The 23,339-nt window shown below is 38.8% G+C and overlaps 3 protein-coding genes across 4 annotated transcripts in view; 2 read left to right on the top strand and 1 right to left on the bottom strand.

Moving 5' to 3' along the window:
• The window catches only part of myofl (myoferlin like), a 29,906-nt gene extending 27,846 nt beyond the window's left edge, over positions 1 to 2,060 (bottom strand). The window contains exons 1-3 of the mRNA XM_012880487.3: positions 1,775 to 2,060; positions 1,297 to 1,352; positions 1,116 to 1,207 (exon numbers count right to left, since the gene is read on the bottom strand). Of these exons, the coding sequence (XP_012735941.2) occupies positions 1,116 to 1,207; positions 1,297 to 1,352; positions 1,775 to 1,862 (236 nt within the window). The 5' untranslated portion in view covers positions 1,863 to 2,060. The remainder of the gene's footprint in view (positions 1 to 1,115; positions 1,208 to 1,296; positions 1,353 to 1,774) is intronic.
• Positions 2,061 to 7,996: 5,936 nt separating this feature from the next.
• Positions 7,997 to 17,403, top strand: LOC118557031 (centrosomal protein of 55 kDa-like). The gene is made up of 10 exons (XM_036125903.1): positions 7,997 to 8,020; positions 9,971 to 10,135; positions 11,019 to 11,138; positions 12,008 to 12,079; positions 12,249 to 12,399; positions 12,648 to 12,759; positions 12,829 to 13,021; positions 15,293 to 15,367; positions 15,633 to 15,755; positions 16,155 to 17,403. The coding sequence occupies exons 2-10, from the start codon at positions 9,983 to 9,985 to the stop codon at positions 16,344 to 16,346; spliced, it is 1,191 nt and encodes a 396-aa protein (XP_035981796.1). The 5' UTR covers positions 7,997 to 8,020; positions 9,971 to 9,982; the 3' UTR covers positions 16,347 to 17,403.
• A 3,118-nt stretch (positions 17,404 to 20,521) lies between these two features.
• Positions 20,522 to 22,599, top strand: LOC118557029 (leucine-rich glioma-inactivated protein 1-like). Of its 2 annotated transcripts, XM_036125902.1 has the most exons (5): positions 20,522 to 20,817; positions 21,146 to 21,621; positions 21,806 to 21,877; positions 22,337 to 22,408; positions 22,508 to 22,599. In XM_036125902.1, the coding sequence occupies exons 2-5, from the start codon at positions 21,425 to 21,427 to the stop codon at positions 22,581 to 22,583; spliced, it is 417 nt and encodes a 138-aa protein (XP_035981795.1). In that variant the 5' UTR covers positions 20,522 to 20,817; positions 21,146 to 21,424; the 3' UTR covers positions 22,584 to 22,599. The 2 variants fall into 2 exon arrangements, with proteins under 2 accessions (XP_035981795.1, XP_035981794.1); XM_036125901.1 differs by having other exon boundaries at positions 20,522 to 21,621.
• Positions 22,600 to 23,339: the final 740 nt, after the last annotated feature.

The following is a 23,339-nucleotide window of genomic DNA, read 5'->3' as shown; positions in this document are numbered from 1 at the left end:
AATAATAATAACAAGTATTATTCTTATTATTTTTATTATTATTATTATTATTATTATTATTATTATTATTATTATTATTATTATTATTATTATTATTATTATTATTAATTCCTGTTTGCAGTTTTCCAAAAACCATGTAGGGGACATAGCAAACATGTAGAAGTAGGGTTTCTGGTGAGATCAGACAAAAGCTTAACTATTTGACCCATATGCAAAATGTTATGCGTGTTGTAAAACTAACGCTATGTGTCATATGCAGCTGTCTAACAAATGCATGGACATTTGTGCCTGGAACATGACAAAATGTGGGAAAAATTCAAAGTGTATGGACACTTAAAACCTTTAAAATGCCATTACTGGCCAAGCTGCAGTCCTCACAGCTGTGCGAAGGAAGAAGAAGAAGCTCTCTTGACCATGAAGAATCATTTAGCATCATTCTTGGGTGAGGCAGACACCCCAAATGCCCTCACCCTCCACCTCTTGGCTCAGCAAACAGTTTACATTGTTACAATCAGTCACTGGAATGACTCAGTGGCAATGTTATGACATGGCCTCCCCTAAAGACTCAAACTTGTGCAAGAAACAGAGCCACAGATAATTAACCAGAGCAATAAGCAAGCCGTCACAGCACTATGTGTTGTGATAGATGTGCGTTTTAGAAAACAACATGTTTTATTTCTATTCAAGGAAACATTTCCATTGTGGTTACATGAGCATACTCTTTTACAAGTCTCAACATGGTTGGAGTGAGTCTAAGACTGAGTAAAGTTTCAACATGCTGTCCAGCATCTAGAGAAAAGTTACACTGTTTTCAACTAAGGTTTAAAGGATAATTATGTCACTGTAATCAGGCATCTTAAATCTGAAAAGATAAACATTTCAAGCTGGATGGGTGGGGGGTGTTTCCCCTTTGCCTGGCAAGAAACAGTTATCTTTTGTTTTCCCCCTTTCTTTTCTTTTTCTAATCTCACACAGATGTTCTCATGGGAATGCCTCGCTCCCCAGAGCCATTCTCCTCACCATGCATAAATGACCAGCTTGAACCGAAACCCATTGCACTCCAAAGTATATCAATTCAGAGTATACAAAAGTGACAGCGTTTCATACACACTTACTTATGTTTCCCAAGTGTTTCATAGTCCTTCACAATCACATCGATGTATGAAGACGCATCCAGAGGAGAGCCTTTCAGGTCAAACTCAAGTACCTGTAATTCCACATAAAGAGCAGTTTAAATAGTCAATGACTTATTTAACTTGTAAAGTAAATAATTATTTTAAAATAAAATCAACTTACTTCATTCCAAACTGGATTCAACTCATTGTTAATTGCTTTGGTTTTCTTCTTTTCACCTGAAACCATAATAAGGGAAATCTTGTTTTTATCATTATCATTATTATTATGGGTTCTTGGCTCCTGTTGTGGCGTTTTTCCATGTAATTTTTCTTCTGTTTTTGCATTCCTAATAACAACAATTAAGTAACGATAATAGATACGTTAAAGAACAGGCACAACACCCCAAACAGAGAGGCTATACAGGCTTATGACCTTATAAGGATGTGCCTTCACCATTTTGTGAATCACTGCCAAAATATTCAACTTTAGCCCTGTGGTAAAAAAAAAAATACCTTAACTTCCAGCTTTATTATGAGAAGACTGCAACCAAAACATTTTATTTAGAGAATGGGATTGATCAAAACTGCGTTAAGACTGTTTGCATCTCATTCGCGTGACAAAGGGGGAAAAAAAGTCAAATTAACAGGAGATTTCTCACCTCTGAAGAGAACAGTAGTAATTGGATCTGGGTTTCCAATTTTCTTTTTAGGGATCCCACTCGCAGACTCGACAATGACCCGCAACATGGTGACACAAATGAAGAGAGAGGAGGAAAAAAAAAAAGAAAAAAGTTTGCTGTCACATATTCCGTCAGGAGGGCTGAAGTCCTCAGAGAGAACTGAGATGCAGGGAGGGGAGGACTGGACTACAAGAGGAAACCCTCATTCATGAGTCATATAGCGACCAAAACGCAATTTACCTTTTTGTGGCTTCAAATGAGGAACAAAGATGGACCTGCACACAAGAGCCTGTCTATAGATATTCAATTTGTCTCTAAACTTTTAATCCCAGCGTAGTTAAAATGGGTCAAAGCAGTCTAGGTTTAATACAGTGAAACATCGCCCTCTAGTGAAGATATTGATATTGCTTCAGTAGTTCAAACTTATTCTACGCCAGAGGGCGCTGTTGCATCTGTTCACTCTTCCATGACTTCCTCTCAAAGACACATGAAGCTGGACTGAAACACCGATGGTTGCGCATTCTGATGGCTCTTAGATTGCGACCAAGCTGTAACTTAAAGAAAAATCCGAGTGCCTTTTTTTTTACTCTTTCAGAAAATAACCATGATTAATAACTGCATATACCTTGAGCTAAAACACAGATGGTCACATATTTTTGATACTATGTCAAGAAAATGCGACTTTACAAAAATCAGTTCAATTCAGTGAAATCCATATCAATTATATAGTGCCAATTCAAAGCAAATGTCTTTTGAATGCAATTCACATGACAGGACCAATTAATGCCTACTCATACAGAAACATAATCAGATCTGTCCAACACATACAGACATATTCAAATTCAATTACACATTTTCGAATATGATCCTAGTTATAAAGCAAAGTTGAGTTATGTTTTTTAATTTAGTTGTTTTTTGTGAATTGCTTTGCTCCAATATAGAATCTAACAGTATGAATCCTAAAATACATAATCTTCAGTATGTTATTTAAATTACCTAAGAAAGGTCTTAAAATTGCCCATATTAACATATGTAGTCTCAGAAATAAATTAAGTGATTTAACAGAGATATTGCAACCAAATAATTTGCACATATTGGCAGTGTCGGAGACTCATGTAGACTCTTCATTTGATGATGCAACTTTAAGGATTGATGGATACAACATTTTTAGGAATGACAGGAATATATATGGAGGAGGAGTTGCTATCTATATACAGAATCATACACCTGTTCAGGTGATGCCAGACTTAATGTATTCTAGTATTGAAGTTATTTGGTTAAAAGTTAGTCTGAAACATCTAAAACCAATACTTATAGGATGCTGTTACAGGCCTCCAAATGCGAATAGTGAATATTTGGACAAAATATGTGATATGTTAGATCATGTTAGTAGTATGAATATGGAAATTTATTTGATGGGTGATTTTAACATAGACTGGAATTCTTCTGACTGTCCGAGGAAAAGCAAATTAATGGGCACAGCAATAGCATGTGGATTATTACAGATAATTAATAAACCAACAAGAATATGTACAAAAAAGGATGGTACTCGATTTCTAGTTTATAAATAGACTACAAATGTGCTCAAATAGCTTTTCGTTAGCCAGTTAGTTTTAGTGACCACAATCTTATTGCAATTGTAAGAAAAACAAAAGTTCCAAAATTGGGTCCAAAAATAATAATGAAAAGGTCATTTAGAAGATTTAATTATTTAAAATATGAAAATGATGTAAGAAATACAAACTGGTCAGAGGTAATTCTACAAAAGGATCCAGAGAAGGCCTTTCAGCTTTTTGATCAAACCTTAATGAGAATTGTAGAAAATCATGCACCAATTAAAAAGTTTACTGTTCGAAATGTTAACACCCCATGGTTGGATCAAGAATTAAAACATCTTATGAAAGAGAGAGAGCTAGCCAAAAAAGCAGCAATTATATTTAAATTTAAATAGGACTGGCAAGTTTATTGTAAACTTAGAAATTTTGTAACTAAGGTAAATAACAAGAATTTTTTTTTATATAATTCTATATAAAAAACATTCTAGCAATAAAACATGATAGTAAACAATTATATAGACAATTATTTCCTCTTAATAATATATTAAGAGGAAATAATAAATCAATTCCAGCTTATTTAGAACATGAAGGTGAATTTTTTACTAGACCAAGTGATATAGCAAATCATCTTAATGATTATTTCATGAACAAAATAAACAAACTAAAAGATACTTCACAGCCATACAAGACAGAGTTATCAAATACACTAATAAATAAGATTATGAAAGACAAAACCTGTAGCTTTAAATTTAAGAGTGTAAATGTTTCTAAAGTGGAATTACTTCTGATGAATTGCAAAAAAAAAAAAAAAAAACACCTGGTGTGGACTACCTTGATTATATGTTGCTTAAACCAATAGTTGCTATTATTGCTCCTATTATTGCTGATATAATTAATTTGTGTTTCATGCACAATATATGTTTGCAAGAATGGAAAATATGTAAAGTAGTGCCAATACCTAAAAATAAGAAAATGCCCTTTTCTAGATCAAACAGTAGACCAATAAGTTTATTACCAATTCTTGGTAAAATAATGGAATGAATTGTTTATGAACAGATTCAATCTTATTTTAAGAATAATGATTTGATTACAACGTTTCAGCATGCATATAGAGAAAAACACTCAACAGCCACTGCCCTGACTCAGATGGTTGATGACTGGTTCAAGGATATGGAGGAGAGAAAAATAATAGGTGTTGTAATGCTTGATTTCACTGCAGCATTTACACCACAAATTACTGATAAAAAAAACTGGAGTATTATGGCTTTTCACAAACTGCATTATTATGGATGGAAAGTTATTTGTCGAATAGAAGACAACTAGTTTATTTTAATGGCAGTTTTTCAAATGTAAGGGCTGTGGAACACGGGGTGCCTCAAGGAAGTTGTCTTGGGCCGCTCCTGTACACAATCTTTACAAATGATCTTCCATCTGTTTTAGAAAAGGCAAGCATCTCAATGTTTGCAGATGATTCCACCATATATTTAGCACAAACTAATATTAGTGAGTTAAATACAAAACTACAAAGAGAGCTACAGTTAGTGGTGGACTGGATAAGGAGTAACAAATTGGTTCTCAATGTATCTAAAACTACCTGTTTAGTGGTTCAAACTCCTTTTTCTTTACTTTCCAAACCGAAACTTGAACTCACCATAGAGCAAAATTCTGTGGATCAAAAACAAGAGGCTGAACTGTTGGGAGTGATAATTGATAATAGATTGTGTTGGGATAGACATGTTCAGAACTTGTTAACTAAAATGGGTAATAGTTTATCGGTCATTAAAAGGTGTTCAAAATATTTTACACCGCAGGTTGTTACACAAGTACTTGATGCTTTGTTTTTTTCACATCTTGATTATTGCTCAGTGGTTTGGTCAAATACTTCATCAATTAATATAAAAAAAATACAAGTAATTCAGAATAAAGCTGCACGTGTTGCCCTTTCATGTGGGTTTAGATCAAATGTGGACAAAATGCATGATAGTCTTTTATGGTTAAAAGTTAAAAACAGATTGGTGTATTCAGTAATGGTATTTCTATATAATGTTATAACAAATAAAACGCCTTTCATTTTATATACAAAACTATCCTTTAGTACTGATACACATTATTATGCAACAAGACATGCAGTAGGAGGTAGTTTTATTTTACCTAGAGTTAAAACAAAATCAATTCAACGTTCAGTTAGGTACAGGGCAATGTGTGAATGGAATTCACTCCCAAAGACTATTGTACAACAAAACACTCTCTATGGTTTCAAAACTTCACTTAAGAAATATTACCTTCAAAGAAATTTGGATAGTTAATGTTAATTTTATTAAGGAGATACTGTGTAGGGTTCTTGTCAGCTAGTTCTTTGATATAGATTTATCTGGAGTAGCAACATTTTATGTTAATTATGTTTATTTATTTATGTTACTTTTTAATGATAAAAGGCGTTAAATGTAAATATGTATTAAATTTTGTGTAAATGTCTTGTATGTATAGTGTGTAATGTGATGTGATACATTGTATTGTCACATGGAAGACTGAAGGACCCCAGGAAGAATAGCTTTTAGCTGATGCTGAAGCTAATGGGGATCCTAATAAAACAAACAAACAAACAAAGGAAACCTCCATCTGAACCCGGTTTAGAAAGAGACACTATCTGCCATGATTCACAAGTGGTTGAGAGGACAGCAAGCAGACAGAGAAAAAAACATGCATATTATATTATCTCAGGTTCTGTAAATTGGAGTTATTTTTACCACTGTTAAACTTGAATATACGTTTTAATTTTTATTCGTGGCGTTTCTTTTGAAATAAATTTAGATTAGACTAGGTTGCTCTTTTTTCATTACTATTTTTTGTGTTTAACCCACTGTGGAACAATAAATAAATGTCATCTTATCTTATCTTTAAACAGTAACACTGATCCAGGATTACTTTGTGAAAAATTAATACACAGAGCTCTTTGCAGTAATTCAAATAGTGGCATTGTTTAGGCGAGAAACAGGGTTGCCAGATCTGACAGTTTCCAGCCCAAGCACAAGGTAAAACCACTGAGCTATATAATACACTGGAGTGCTGATTTTGCCGAAAAACTGAAGTCACTGGCCGCCATCTTGCTCCTCCCTACTCTCACAGAAAGAAGAGGATTTGGTTGCAACAACAAGCAGTTTTCTGGCTCAGTGAAAACGTTTCACAGGTAATTCTACAGTCAGTGGATGTACTAACACTATCAACTACTAGAAAATTAGGTGCTGAAATATTTTACATGTTATTCATATTAGATATATATATGTATATATAAGTATGTGTATATGTATATATGTATATATATGTATATATATGTATACACATATGTAAATATATGTTTTTGTATATTGTTATTTATATATTTATAAATGTTAAATATATATATTTAAATGAATAAAATGCTAAATATTTCAGCACATGACTTTCTCAGTACTTGATATTTTTAGAACATAACATAAAAATATATGGCATTTGACATTTTAAAAGTTTTAAGCTCCCCCTGAACATGCGAAAATCGTCGTTATTCGATGCTGTAGCGCACATATTCCTTAGTTACTGGGGGGAAATAGGGAGTACCAATATGGCGGCTGGTGGCTTCAAAGTGACTCGTTCAAACAGACGGTGATTAGCACTCCAGTGTATTATATAGCTCAGTGGGTAAAACCCGCCCAACTAAACAAAAAAAGACAATCTTGTACAAATTAACCTCTCTTAAACTCATGTTACAGTAACTGCATCAAACTATTACACACATATTAAAGAACATGCAATTAACTGCACTAATGCAAAGAAAACCCTTCATAAAATGTGCAATCAGGCAACAAAACAACCTACACAGAAAGATAATTTCCCCAATCATGTTGTCGTAGCAACCGCAAACAAGTTATCTAGCCTATCATTGTATATCTAACAAAAATGTATATCTCTCATTCTTTCTCTTACCGAGTATAGATCAATCTAACATTTCTCTTTCACATATAGTCAGAAAATATTTTGAAGGTGATCAGTTGAGCACTTATCCCAATCTATTCACAATATTGACCATTTCATAGTGACACTTGTTTAACCAGTGACTATTAATCTTTGATGATGTCAGGTTTAACAGTTTTTTGTTTGTTGGGTTATTGTTGTTGTTGTTTTTTGTTTTTGTTTTTTTTCTTGCCACACAAAAACTATTTTAAAATAATTTTCCTATGAATACTTCCTAAAAACCCGCCAAATTGAGCGAAAAGCAGCCCCATTTTAACAACCTGAGCAAGGCTATTTTTTTCCTGCCCATATTCAGCAGAAGCCCACTTGGGTGGAAACACCTCCAGAAAACACAGTGTGAGAATGAAGTTTTGGTGTCAATATAACATGAAACTAAGTTATTCAGGTAGTCTTTCAATTTAAAATATAAAATTTAAAACTCTATTCTAACTCTATAACTGAACCAAATATGCTCATGCGATTTTTCTTTGTTATCATTATTATTGTATTACAACTTTTTAGACATAGACTGCGAGAAAAACATAGGCTATAATTCTTTTATACATTCTGAGTCAGCGGCTGTTCAGTGAGCAACAGCGCCCCCTGGAGTCCAAATACCAAAGAGTCGCTGAACCTGCCGCCGCAAATTGAGCTCGTCCCCGCTGGACCTAAACCATCCCAAGTACTTGTCCTGCTTTGATTTAACTTTCCATTGAAGTTAACCTAAACAGAACGTCGTGATAAAACGTTGCTAAGAGGAAATAATTGTTGTTAAAACGGAAGTTATCGCGCCGAACGCCTGTATTTATTTATTTGGTTTTAAAAAGCAGAGGTCAGAAGAACAACGCCGCAGCTTGACAACTGCCAACATCCTCAGGTAATTTTAAATAAACCAATTTCAATAGATTATGTTTAATTGGGTGTGAAAAACATTAAAAAAATAAAAAAAACTACATGGTAAAATTTCACCACAGCACCGTTAGCGTTAGCTTCATTTGTCCAGCTAGCTACGTTTTTTACACTACAGTCAGACCGACTTATGAACCAAGGGAAACAATTATAATTTAATTTTAACTGTAAAAACAAGTTTATCTATATGACAACTTTGCCTCTACTGGCTTGTAAAAATAGGCAAAAAATTATTTTGTTCTAGCTAATATCTCTCCCACAAACACATTCAGCTGCATGCTAGCCCAAGTTAACCAGGGCCAGTTTTAGACAAAGTTGTGTATAATATTCTTTTGTCTAGAAATATATTCAGTGCTGATTTTTTTTTTCCTTTTTAAAAGGTGAGCAAAGTTCAAACATGCCGGGGCTGGTTACTGGCATCAAAGTTTTTTTTATTATACCATTCATGGGATTTAAACTGATTTTAATGAGAGGAACGAGGAAAAGGCACTTGTAAATTTCAGCTAAATTTAGTGGTATTTTATCCTCGATTTTACTTGACTCTGTTTCAAAAATAAAAATAAATCTTATATATACATATTACTATAGCTGTAGCAATCAATATATTCTTTTATTTCAGCACCAGTAGAAATAAATGCTGCTTTTTAGGTTTTAAATAAAAGCAATTAGATCATGTTACACATTTTGGTTTTACATTTCTGTCTTTGTTTTGAGATAATGCTGTATTATTATTTTATATAAGATTATTATACTGTTAGAATCTCATCCCAACCCCTGCCTAAACCGCTAGTAATTAAATGATCGGTTAAGGAAGAAGAAAAAAAGTAAAGTTGATGCAAATAGGAAAATTAAAAAGTTGTGAAATATGTTTGTAAACCATAGTAAAAGAAAAGTCAAGACTCTTGTAAAATGTAAATTCTTTTCGAACATCTAAATACATCTGATTGCTTTACATCAGTGTTCTAGAGGAAATATATTATTGCAAAAGATCCTTAACAATGGAACAGGTCCATATAATTAGGAATAAAGTCTGACATAAGTATGATAATACAGCAGTAATAAGGGCCTTTAAGTGTGTAATTGTTAATTGCCATTCATTTGGTGACAAATACTTTTAGCCAGCTCTATGTTTGCCATACAGGACCCTATCTTGTGAACAAAAGGCAAGATGAGTTTGTTTGTATTGCAGATTTCAGCAACAAGGCAATTCAAAGTGCTTTACAGGATGAAATCATAAGAAAAATCACATAAAAAACGACATTGCTGTGACATAGTAAAGAAAACTTGGACTACAGAGTGAAAATAATGATGCTTCAGCTAAAGGTTTAAATAGAACACCCAAAGGCAACTTTAAACAAATGGGTTTTTGGCCTTGATTTTTTATTTTTATTTTTTTAAACAGGGTTTTAGCATTTTTGCCAGACTGGGAGTTTGTTTTAGATTAGTGGAACATGAAAACTGAATGCTGCTTCTCGATTTGTGATTCTGGTTCTGGGGAACCAAAGTAGACTTGAACCAGAAGACCTAAGGTGGTCTGAAAGCTTGATACAACAACAACTGTTCTTAAATATATCATGGTGCTAAACCATTCAGTGATTTATAAACAAACTGAAGTGTTTCCCAGTCTATTTTTCGAGATACAGGGATCCAGTGTTAAGGACCTCAGAACTGGGGTTATGTGCTCTACTTTGCAATTTTTTAACTGGCTCTAAACTTCTCTTAGGTGGTGAGAAAGATGGCAGCCTATAAATGTAATCGCTCGCTCAGGAAAAAGCTCAGCTCTGACCTTGTAAAGATCATCAGCAGCCTAAGGAAGGAGAATGTCTATCTGAAGAAGACTCTAGCTGAGGTGTCCCGTCATCACGCAGAACATAATAAGCTCGTGGAGGTAAGCACACAGCTAGGGATGGATGATGAGTTAATAACAATATATTGATTGCTAGACGAATATCAAAGCTAGAAAAAAAAGGGTGAATAAAAAGTTCAATAGAATAAGTTTCCTTTTGCATTCTAGCCTATAATGTATATAATATAATATATATATATATATATATATATATATATATAAAACCTGTCCAGGGTGTACCCCTCCTCTCGCCCGGTGAATGCTGGAGACAGGCACCAGCACCCCCCGCGACCCCATGAGGGATTAAGCGGTTTAGAAAATGGATGGATGGATGGATGGATATATATATATATATATATATATATATATATATATATATATATATATATATATATATATATATATATACATTATAGGCTAGAATGCAATATATAATGTGTAAATATAGTGTAAATTAATATTACAGTCATCACTTTCTCCCAACCAATCACAAATTCAAACCCACACAGTCACCAAGCTCCGCCCCTTCAAAGGAACAAAGAGCATGCTTTTTTTGTCTTTTTTAAAAACTTGCAGGTTTAGTAAAAAGTTGGTTGATTAAAGGGTTGAGTTTGAATTCAGTGATTGTGTGTTCTGTATCTACAAAAAGGTTGCAAAGCATCCGCATAAAATGGCCACGGTTGCACGTAGAACATATGTTTTGAATTTGTTGATAATTATTGATATTGATCAAAGTGATTTCTATTCTATCGACATGCTTTTTTTTTTCTATATCGTCCATTCCTACACACAGCTGAGTTAAAGGACGTTTTAGGTGTTGTTCCAAAGAACGGCTGCTAGCTTCAAGGGTTCTGCTATATTTCTATCGAATAGTAATGTTTTCCTTGACTTCTGAAACCACTTTTTTCTGTTGCCCTACCGACAGAGACTCCTGGCTCTGGAAACTCTGCGGCTGGAGAGTTGTCAGCAGCTTCCAACAAAGGATGAAAAAACATCTTCGTCCTCTGAGGATCTCTGCACCAAAGAGATGAACTCTGTGGACGGAGTGAGTAGGGGGGTTATGTAAAGGTGTATCCCGTTTTGCCAGAGATGTCAATAAACATTGCAAATAGGCTTTGGGCCATTAGGTGTCGATGAGGTGTCGCAGAAACTCAAGCTGGACTGAACCACGGGTTTATTTTATCGCATGTAAACACAGTGGATGAAAAAAGCTGTTTGCATTTTTGGAAACATGGCTGGTTTGTGTTGGGCAGGAAATGAGACCACGAAACGTCCGTTCAAGACTTTTCACATCTTTAATCTGACATATATGTTGGACGTTTCAACTGAGAAACAAAAAATCTGTTAAGGGAAAACACTTAAAAACACTACAAGGATTATCCATTACAAATACCGAACATATGAAATCTTAATTTTCTCCTCACATTAAGGTGAAGACTTTCTTTTTTTTTAATGGGATTGTGAATTATCCTGAAAATACTTCAGCATTCAGGCAGTAAAATAGAAAGTTCTGCTGCTTTCACTTTAATTTAGGAGATCCCTTGTCATACCTGATTCAAACCACTAGATGGCAGCAGTTTCCCCCCTCTTGCATTTTTGGCCAATCACGTCTAATGGCTGTTCCTATTTTAATTTATCTTATTTTATTTTATTAAATTTTTCACTCAAGGGCGAGCCACCAGAATTGACGGAGACTCCTGGATAGGTGTCGAAACGTTTTCAGAAAGAACTGAACAAAGGTCCGGTGGCCTCCAATTTGCTGTTGCTATGACCCGGATAACTGAGAATTTGCACAGGAATCCAAATTTCCCTTTCTTTTTCTTTTTTCCCCAGTTACAGATGAAATGATGCTGATATCAGTGGTTGATTTTCAAATGTGGGATGCTCTGCTGTATGTATCTTTTTGTCTTGCAGGATTCCCCTTCAGAAAAAGAGGTTTCCTCCAATGACGAAGCTGTTTTACATCTTCAAAATAAGCTCAATGATGCAAGTGTTCCCAAACAAACTTTACTCGCTTTATTTATTGACGTAAAAAAAAAAAAAAAAAAGGATGACTGTGTCCAATTAATTTTTCTCGCTGAGTGCTTCTTCATATCCTGGTGCAGCTGTCTTTTTGTGTTCTTCTTATTATTATTTTTTCATCCAATTCTTCAAGGCTTTGGAAAAGAACCAGCAGTGGCTGGAATATGACCAGCAGAGAGAGGCCTATGTGAGGGCAATTCTGGACAAAATGTTATGGCTGGAGAAGCAGCTGAATGAAGCCAATCAGGCCCACTCACAGCAGCACAATGAGGAGCATTCAGATGGTGAGGCAAAGGGACAGTGGGCAGCAAGCGTTCACCACTGATGCAACAGTGGGCAGCCCACTGTCACAACAAGTATTTTTAAGATATCAAGATTGTGCTGTAGTAGACCAGAGTATAGAGCCAATATCGCCATCTGCAACAGTTTGAAGATGATGTGGTTTAATAGTGCATGGAAAACACGTTTTAAGACGATGAACAGCGTTTTTCATCAGGTGTCTGTCTCCTAACTTGTGATTCGTTCCTTACAGAAGAGGCACAAAAAAACAATAGGGAGCGCTTTGAAAGTTTCCTGAAGGAGGTGGATCTGCTTCATAAACAGGTTGAAGTGGTTCATCGGAAGCTGATCAGTGCTGAAGAAAGGTATGTGAGCTGGAAAATAACAACACACTTTCAGTCCTGCCTAGAACTTCATAAGAACGTCATAATTAGGTTCAGAGAAAGGGAGAAAGAGCTGGAGGCTCTCACACACCAGTTAAAGAGCGACACAGCAAGTAAAGGAAGCCCACAAGAAGAATGCAGCAACCCCGAGGAGGAGGAAGAACAACAGCTGAAGGAGGAGACTGAGGAGCTCCAAGCTCAGCTGAAGGAGGAGAAGCGAAGGTCTACCAGCTTTGAGCTGCAGGTACATTTTGATACCACACAATACAGCCTGTGCTTCACCTGAAGTTAGAGGCTTGAGGAACCAGGCTGTGTAATGTGGTGACTTATAACTGGTAGCCTGATATAATATTGCCCCATCTTATGAGAGCACTCGGATTTGTAAAGTACCCAGACTGTTCCACGAGCGTTTGGGAACGGTTCTGGGTTAGTTATGTCAAGTAAGTTCAGGGAACGTACCCGTTGTGTTCTGGTAAGGTACTTGGTGTGTTGCAGGAAGTTTCCATGTTAGAAGGAACCATATAATACGACCTGTTTGATGAAAGCACCTGGTATTATCTGAGAAATGTACCTGTAGGTTATGTAACACTACAAGGTAAGTCTAGAGAAAGTACTGAGTAGGTTTCAGGAACGTCAAAGTTCTGAGAAGGTACCTTTTTATAAGTGCTGGAAAAATACTTGGTTCCACAAAGTTGCCTGATAAGTTCCAGGAAATTACCGTGTTATGAGTCAACTTACAGTACAACCTGGTTCTTAAAAGTGTTATGTTAGTAACTTGAAAGAACCCTGTGAGTTCCCTTAAATATCTGATATGTTTAATAAAATTCCTGGAAAATTCGCATTAAGTTTATTAAAAGTACTGAGTCAGTTCCCAAAAATGACATTGTACGTTTCAAAAATGTTTTCGGCTAATCTTGGAAAATTACCAGAAGGGACCCAATAGGGCTGGGTAATTTATCAAGAAAAAATATTGAGATTTTTTTAAAGAGATATTAGATGAGACGAGTTAATATTGAGATGGTCTACGCTGTGTTATAATTTTACCTTTATGTGTTCCAGTAGGTTTTTTTTCCCCAGCCGTTTCTCATGTTTATCTACAGCTGTTTGTTAAAACACGTGCCTGTGAGACATTTGGGATAAAGCTTTGATTCAGAGATGCCTTTTTTTTTTTGGTTTCTTTCTAAAAACAAAAACATATCGAGATAAATATTTTATATCAGCTTTCAGCCTAAAAATATCAGGACACTATTTTTGGTCCATAACACCCAGCCCTAGGACCCAGTAAGTTCCAGACGGTGCGTTGTAGGGAAGTACTTGGTATGTTCTGGTGGGGCTGGACGGTATAGAAAAAAAGCATATCGATAAAATAGAACTCATATTGATCGAAATCGATAATCATTAAAAAATTCAAACCATATTTTAGATGCAGCTCCAGCCATTTTATGCTGTTGCTTGATAACCTACTTTTAGATAAAGAACACAAACAGTAGATTCAACTTCAACCCTTTATTCAACAAACGTTTTACAAAAACTGCAAGTTTTTATAAAAGGACACGTGGCTGTGTCTCATTCCGCCTACTTCTACACTTCGAACACTTAGTTTTAAGTAGGTAGTGTAGATACCACAAAAAGTCAGTGCACTAAAAAATACCCGGATGACCCCCTAAAAACGGGCACAAAATACAGTGTGTAACGATGGACCCTACGCGCACTAAACGGACGCCATCTTGACTACAAAGCGGAAAGGGAGGGGCTAAGGACGTCGGGAAGATGTTCCCATTTTGAAAATAATGGCGGACAATTCAGCCGAGACAGCCGGAGCTGCGACACCGCAATCTTATAGATGTAAGTTATGGTGGTAATATGAGGCATTGTACTTGATAGGTGTTTGTAAAATACACGAACATACCTCATGTTCCGCCAATATTTGGAGGATCCTGCGTTGACGTCGGAGGCGATGTAATTTCAACATGCTGTGAATGTTAACGATTGTTGCTTTTATAAAAAAAAAAACGCCGGCATATATTTTTTGGCGGTCTGAAAAATTTGCGGTCACGTGTGTTGCGTTCGTCACGTCATCCCGTCATTTCCGGTAAGTGTTTTAACATAAGTGTTTTGGAACACTACTAACGGTCGAAAGTGGGCACTATGGCAGTAAGTGGTCAGTGCACATCAGCAGTGCACTGACGGAAGTAGGCGGAATGAGACCCAGCCATGGTCTCTGAACCCTGGGGAGGGGGGCGGAGCTTAATGAGTGCAGTATTAACCTACTTGATAGGCTAGAATGCAAAAGGAGGGAAAACTGCTCTAAAAACTGTTCTGGTAAAGTTCCTGGTAAGTACTTCAAAGGTTTTAGAGAAGGTAACCACTTGGTTTCTGGGATAGTAACCGTTAAATCCAAGGATGTACGGGTTGTTAATATGTATTGCCACCATAATCGGTCATGTTTCCATTCATGTGAGGATATGAAGCCCCTAAACTAGAAGACAAAAAAAGAAATCTGCTTGTTTCTCAGGCAAGCCTCTATCAGAGGTACATGTTAAACCATCACCATGCAGACCAGGAAAAGATTGCAGACCTAGAGAGACAGGTAGGACAGAAACGCTTATTTTCCACTTGCTGTTTCAGTTCTGATGTCTTTACTCAGAGTCGGCCCTCGTCCACACATCCACAGATTGATGACAATGTGTCGTTTAGTGCTTCCCTCCATGAAGTTATACTTATACAGAGATCCATGACATGGTTCTGAAAAGCAGTCTTCTGATATTGGTGAATGTTGGAAAAATGTGCGACCAGTAGCTCTACAGCTTAGCAGGTTTTTCTTTTTTTTTTTCTTTTTTTTTTTTCAATCCCAGCTCAGGATTTCTTCACAAGACCTTGAGGACGCAAAGCGGGACTCTTCCTATTTAAAGAAGCAATTGCTCAGAATTCTGAAGAGGCTGCCAAAAACAAAAGGCAAAAACCCAAAACAGTCAAAGGTTTGGCACGAATACAGCGAGGAACACAGATATCAGTTCTTATCTGTGATGAAACTTAAAGCTGTATCAAAAATGTCTCCAGAACGCATTTGGAACAAATCAAAAAATGGCTGCTCTTTGTTCAGCGGTCTGCTGCTACGCTAACTGCTTCTTGTTTGGGCTTGAAGTTGAAGACAGCAAAGCCTCACGCCGAACAGCCAAAGTTCTTATCAAAGTCAGATTTAGGTGCTCTATCGGTGGCTCTATAAGCTTAACTGCAACACTTTCATTACCGTCCTATCGTCTTCTTTGTAAATTCAGTGCAGCTTTGAGTCTCACAGGATAAGAATTACAGATTCACCTAGAAGTCCTTTTTTTTAAGCCAATCCTTAATCTGAAATGACGTTTGGTTTTATCCAGAGAGACCAGCGGGACGTCGGCGTATGTGAAGAGGCGAGCCCAGACCCCTGGATCCCCAGAGGCAGCCTGGCGTCCCTCTCTCACAGCAGCGCGCTGGATGAAAGTTTCCTGGAGTGTCCCACCTGCCAGGCCGAGTACCCCGCCAGCCAGTACCGAGAGCTGCTAACGCACCTGGAGATGTGTCTCGAGTGAACCCACATAAGAAAGTTCACTTGTGTGTCTTTTGTTAGAAGGCCGCCGCACAGTGTGACCACAAGTTCAGGCTTTGTTCAAACTTTGGCTTTGCTGCCATGTTGTTTTCGCCCGCTATTCTGCGATGATTTAAGGTTGGAACAGAATTTTGGTTTTGTTTTGGTTTAAATAAATTACCTTGTTGTTGCACCTTTGTTGTTTCTCTGTGAAAACCGACTAACTGGAAATCCCAGAATTTGTTTATATATTTGACAAAAACCTGAAAATTGTACTCTCTATAGCCCCTTAGTGGAAGGCTGGTTGACACGGCAGGATTTTTAGCCCAATTTTTACCCCGATCCTCCCCTTCTGAGAGGCACCGGTTATCGCCGTGTCTCTTAAGAAACTCTTAAGAGACATTCGTGCCGTGTGTGGTGTGTTAGGAGCCATCAGGTCCGCTCGGTGGAACGTCTGGACCGCTCTGACTGTCGTGTTTTGAGTTTCTGCCTCAGTTTAAGTTTCTGTTTTGGTTTAGTTATTCTCTTAATTTAACCGATTCTGTTATAGTTTTGGGTGTTATTTCAGTTTTGGGTTTGTCTTGATTTGTCCTGAAACTGTTTAAGTTAACCTGTTTTCACCTGCCAGTCATTCAGTTCACCTCTCAGTAAACATCCTGTCTGTTTTCCTGTCCCTCCCCTTTCACCAGTCACCATCCAATCAGCTTCGGTTTACTTTCAGTCACTTCCCTTCTTTTGATTAGTTCCACCTGTTTTCTTTAATTAGTCTCTACTCCGTTCACCTGTTCACTCCCCTGTTTATACCTGCTTCACTCCTCTGTTCCGGGCCAGATCATTTCCGTGCCTATTGGTGAATCCTGTTCTCTGTTCTTTTGCCTGTTGACCTGACCCGTTTAGCCTCTGGATTTCTGAGCCAGCCAGACCCCTGATTTACCTGTTTGTTCTGACTGCCTGCCCGTTGCCTGACCGGATCGGATTTTTGTTTATTGGAGCTTGCCTGTCCCCTGTTCTTGATTATTTAGTTTCACCATTCATCAGCTTTGAACTATTTTTTTTTTTTTTTTTGGACTCTGTTGTTCCATTTTTGGCTAGATGCCCATTTAAGTTCTGACTGTCCGTTATTTGTTTAATAAATTTCCTTTCTTTTCATCTCTACTTGCCTGGCTGAATACCGGATCCTGCAAATCCCGTTCGCGACACTGACCTCAACTTGGGGATATTCAACATTCAATATTCTTGCCCCACTATCCTGTTGAATGTGACATGCAGCCAATCAGAAAGCGAGGTGAGGGATTTCCGGAGAGAAAAAGACAAACTAACTCACTTCCAATTCATAGTGCAACAAGCGCAGAGCCCCCGGCCACGTCGTCTCCGCTTCTTTAACCAACGCGTTTTCTTTTTGTCATGTTTTTTCTCTGTTAAAATCAGTCCACAAACTATCCCCATTGTTCTTCCTGGACGTTCATGTTTATTTACTCTGTACTCACATTGGATATTGAGAGGGTACGCAAGATTTCCCGTCAGATCTGAATGAGCTTAAGCAAAAGTCTGTATGTGGTGTGTTGAGCACGCCCTCTGACCGGACACCACACAATACGAACAAACCTGTTTTATCTAAGATTTGACAATCGCCCGACTATGTTAGGATCCTGCCTCGTGAACCGGAGCCACAACAAAGTGAAGGCTAACACTACCATTCCCTCTTGTTTTCGCACCTCCAAGTTCCAAACGTGTAGTGCTTATAAAGTATGATTAATCATACACATACGTCCCAAATATTTTCCAGCTGGAGAAGTACATTAAGGCGGTAGAAAAACGAAGTCACGAGTCGCAGGACAGTCGCCCCAAATTCCACTGAAAGAATGGAGACGCACACTGTGGCCCATATATTTCTGGACACTCTGCTTTCCATTCTGCTGATGAATGATGACATTTATGAAACACCATCACTAAGCAGCGCAAACAATGAAGTCCAGTGTTCTCCATGTTCTGCCGCAGAACTAAAGTGAGAAAAACACTTTCTTTGCTCGGCTTCTCCAACCACTTCTTTTCTCCCTCTTCTCTCCCTGAGAAGAAGGTTTTGTTCTTACTAAACAGCACACAAGCGCGCTAACTACGCCTCCCAGAACATGGCTCCGCTCCTCTAAACGTTCCTGCTTTCATTTCTACAGGCGAAATGATGTTATCGTGGCAAACTGGCACTGGGCATCTAATAGCGTAATCACATCAGGGACGGAGAGGCAGGAGGTGGACAACAGAGTGTATTTATTTAGAGACCTTTCAAAAAGCTTCTTCCCAGATGGATCTGGTGCATGCACAGCGGGTAAACATATTAATCCTACAGCTCTAATGGGATCTGAAGAATTATACGGCGAAGAAGACCTTATGGAGCTCCCAGGCGTCTCCTCTGCATGCATTTCTGGAAATGAAATCTTTTTAACATGGTGTTCTGCAGACAAGCAGAGAGGAACCCGACCACAAGGAGGGACACATCTCTGCTGGTTGTCTTCATGATTATAGCTTACAGATAATAATAGCCCAGGATTCAGAAAATGTGAATGTTGCATACGGCCAATAAAAAAAGCATTTTTCTATGCAGAATGTCAGCCTTCTAAAAAAAAGCATGTCCATGTGCAGTAACGTATATGCACCGACTATTTTAATTCTCGCGTTACTGCAGCATGGCATGGAGGGAATGGGCCCGGTGCTTTGCTTAATGTGTTAAGGAAGTCCAGGTTGGTTTTCTGCCGGCCTTAAGCTTGTCTCTATTGTTGGGTCTGGTGCATCTCATGTTCCTCCCAACAATACTTCAGAGATCCAACAGGTATTGGTACTTTTTCTGCATTTTGGCCGTCGCCAAGTCCTGGTGGGAAAAGAAAGCAGTGTCTCCCATAAAGCATGTCAGCAGAGGGAAACACAAAGTGCTCAAGAATTTCCTGGCAGACTGCACCGCTGGCTTTGGACTTGATGTAACACAGAGGCCCGTCACCACCAGATATCTTTCTAAAAAAAAAAGTAAAAAAACAAACAAAACAGCTGGGCTTTTTTCCGAAGTTTGAAGACGTTTCGCTTCCCATCCAGAAAGCTTTCTCAATTCAAATGTCTGGAGTAGTGTGGGGTTCCAAACTTTATATTATTACAGATAACGTGCAAATTAAAACGTTGAAAACTTTCAACTTTCGAAAACTTACAACACAGCAATAGGGTTGATTCCTTCCAATTTTCACCTCTATCCTCGCCTCCATGCAGGTGATCACAACATCTCCCCTGTAAGCCAGGCAAGGATTACCCTAACGACTCCCCAATTTCAAAAGGGTGGAGCAGTTTCGGTTTAATGTGCATGTTATCTACAAAAAGGCCACAACAAGGCCTTTTTGGGCAATACTGCTTCTGTATTGGCTTCTGCGTTTCCACACTCTCTTCCCCCCCCCCCCCCCAGATTGGTGATTAGTTGGACAACTAATCACCAATCTGACCCTCTTTCTTCTTAGCCTCTGTGAGACCCTTCTGAAATTTCTGGAGTGGATAACCGAAGGAACAATAATCATGTCCTCAAGACTCAGGCTGTATTTCACGGCTTATGTTTTTTCTTTTTTTTTTTTTTCTTTTTTTTTTTTTTTTTCAAAAAAATCTTCCAAGAAGTTTGCTTCACAATCCTGTGAAGAGTGTCCCGTGTTTATCTCTCTTGCTTGTGCACCTTCCTCTATCACACTGTTTCCTTCCACTTAACTTTCCCTTAATCTGTTTGGGTACAACACTCTGTAAGAAGCCACCTTTCATAGAAACGAGCTTTTCTGGTTTACCCTACTTATGGAGGGTGTCAGTGACCCATCCACACATAGTCTGCTGGGTGTAAACAATTAAACATGTCTACTAAAAAAAACGCTTTTTTTATTGGCTTTATATTATATTCTAATTCTCAAAAAATAAATAAATTGATAAGAACTGTTTTTTTTATTACCTGTAAGTCATAGCTATCAGAATGAATGCTTGAAATATCACTGTGTGTGTAACAATATGACTTTTTAGATTGAATGAGTGAAAAACGGGAACTTTTTGGTGATAATCTGACAGAGACATGGATTAGCAGATCGCGGGGCGTCTCCCATTAACAGATGTCTGGAGAACAGGTGGGCTTCCCCACCATAGACTTTATATAATTATTATATTACGTCTATGTTCCCCCACACCCTTTAATTACTTACTGGCCGCAAGCATTTTGCGTCTCCCGGTCACCATGGCAACCGGGTGGAAACCCGGAAATGCGCCAAAACATTTCCAATTTATCTGCCACGGTCGCGCGCAGGTCCAGCTATTTACCTGTAATTGAGGCTAATGGGTTCGTAACGAGGCGGTGTGTTGCAGGTGCATTTCCATCAGACGGCGGCGATCAATTTTAACCCGGTTTTGCAACCCGCTTCCCGCATAAACAGCTTAGGGAGCGTCTGCGCCACAATATAGGCACCGATCTGCTGGTTCGTGGCGGACTTTATTTTATAATGTACATATATGCTGGTGGTACATTTACTAATTGATTGACGAGAGGAGGGAGAGAGAGAAAAAAATAACATCCACAGATCCGCGCTTGTCCATTGGGCGGAATCCTCCATGCGCCTGTCAGTGAGCGGGTAGCGTTGGCTGAGACCATAGGCGTGGTTTTGGACAGAGATGCTCCGTCTGCTCCCGCTGGGATCCCCACCTGCCCTCACGCCGAGTCTGTCACAGCGCCAGCTGGCGTCCTCCTCTGCTCCACGCACCACAACACAACACACTTCTGACTACTTTTTCATCTGTGCCACACAGGAGACGCGCTCGTCGTGTTTTGTCCAGGCTGTGGTGTGATTGCAGATCAGAGGGGACTCCCGGTTCGATCGCCCTCCCATCCCCTCCCCAGATCGGCGGCGAAGAAGGCGCGAAGCCCCGTTTGGTGGAGACAGCGAGGAGCGGACGGCGCGTCGCTTGGCCTCCAGGCAGCAGCAGCAGCGGCGGCGGCGGCGGCAGGGGGAAGGAAGCACGGCGGAGACCCTGGTTCATGTGTAGGGCTGCTCGACGCGCAAGTCGTGCCCGCCGCGGTTCACCAGGATGGAAAAAACACGCAGAATACCCAGGAGATCGCTCTGGCTCGGCTTACTTGTGGCGGCGGCTGTTGCACTTTCCGCGGAGGGCAAGAGAGCCAGGCAGCAGCGCTGTCCCATGTCCTGCACATGCACCAAAGATAACGCGTTGTGCGAAAGCGCAGTGTCGATTCCTCGCAGCTTTCCCCCCGATGTCACATCTCTGTGAGTGGGTTTTAACCAGGGTATTGCTTTGTTATGAACATGTATGACCAGCGGCTTTACTGCTGCAGCAGCACAGCAATGCATTCCCAACGAACAGACTGCAATAACCATGACACAAAAGAAAAAAAAAATCTGCTGTGGAAATGAACAGTGTGTTTTTTTTTGTCGCATTTTACTCCCACAGATCATTTGTCAAGTCGGAATTCACCGAGATCGCTAAGGAGAGCTTTATGCACACCCCCGCCCTGCATCTCCTGTGAGAAATCTCTCCTGAGCCTTTTAATGTTGGTGTTTGTTGCATGCTGTCATTTTCCTGAGAGCTTGATCAACGCCATGTTTAATTTCCCAAGACGTTTTCCTTCTGTTGCAACACTTTAGACTGATTGGACAAGAAAGCAAAAGAAACCTCAATGATTACTTTTCCCTCACAGCTATTAGGATCCCTGCTGCTCTCAGCATGCATCCAAGTCTTGCCACATACATGTGTCTGTATGTGCCTGCTCACACAGATGTATTCCAGGGGATTTCCTTCTTTATCTGAGTCATACTTTGGCTCTGACTAAGCCCCTAAAAAGCAACTGTGTAAGACTGCCTGAAGGAATCCTCAAAATGCTTTAGTCAGTATTGTGAGGTGTTTTACGGTGGCATAGAGATGCGTTTTCTCAGTGTTGTGCTCTGACAGTAAAGTGACCAACACCGGGATCTCTCTGCACAGCCTGTTCACAGCAAACAACCTGGAATCTATCAACGAGGACGCCTTCCTTGGACTTCCCCATCTCGAATATCTGTGAGTTGATGTGAGAAATTGCATCGTTAACATTCCTTCTACTGGACAATTTGTCTTTCTTTGCTGATGCAGTTTACCCTACACCTTTTTTTTTTCCAGGTTTATAGAAAACAACCAAATCCAGTCGATATCGCCGTATGCTTTCCGGGGCCTGAAAACCCTGGTGCACCTGTAAGTACTTATGTTTCTGCAAAGAACGTAAAAACAAGATATGCGCGCATCAAACATACTATTAATAACATGTGTGTGTGTGTGTGTGTGTAGAGGGGGCCCATGACCCAATAAAATGCCGAGAAAGGTTATTACACTGTTTGTATTTTCCACAGAGACATTTCTCCAAGCAATGCGCAGCTGGTGAAATGATTAGAAAGCAAAATCTTAACATCCTTGCTACGTGACTGGCCAACACATTTACATGTTCTTATTTATTGTTGGCTTCCTGAATTTTCATATCCCTTGTACTTATACATTTACCTTGTTACATTTCTACATTTGACATGTTACAAACACAAATCTTTATGTATTTTATGGAGTCTATGTGATAGGTCAGCATAAAGCAGAGCATAAAAGAAATGGGGGAAAAAAAACTTATATATGTTTTTCAAATGTAAAGATATAAAAACTCTGGAAAGCATCTGTATTTAGCCCCCCTACTTAGTGAACAGTCAATTTGTGTGTAATTTAATCTCAGTATAAATCCAGCTGTTCTGTGAAGGCCTCTGGTTTGCCAAAGGACGTGAGTGAGCAGACCGCTTCATGCCAAGAGAGAAAGATCAGGGATGCAGTTGCAGAGAAGTTTAAGGCTTAGAGTCGAAGCGGACACCGCAGATACGTGAATCAAGGTGCTCTGGCAACAAACACAATGGTAATGAACAAACTAGCCCCACAGTAAAACATGCATCATGCTGTGTGGGCTGTTTTTGCTTCAGCA

This window comes from Fundulus heteroclitus, chromosome 22 (genome assembly GCF_011125445.2).
Source record: "Fundulus heteroclitus isolate FHET01 chromosome 22, MU-UCD_Fhet_4.1, whole genome shotgun sequence".
Classification (NCBI taxonomy): domain Eukaryota; kingdom Metazoa; phylum Chordata; class Actinopteri; order Cyprinodontiformes; family Fundulidae; genus Fundulus; species Fundulus heteroclitus.
This window is presented reverse-complemented; position numbering and strand designations above follow the sequence as displayed.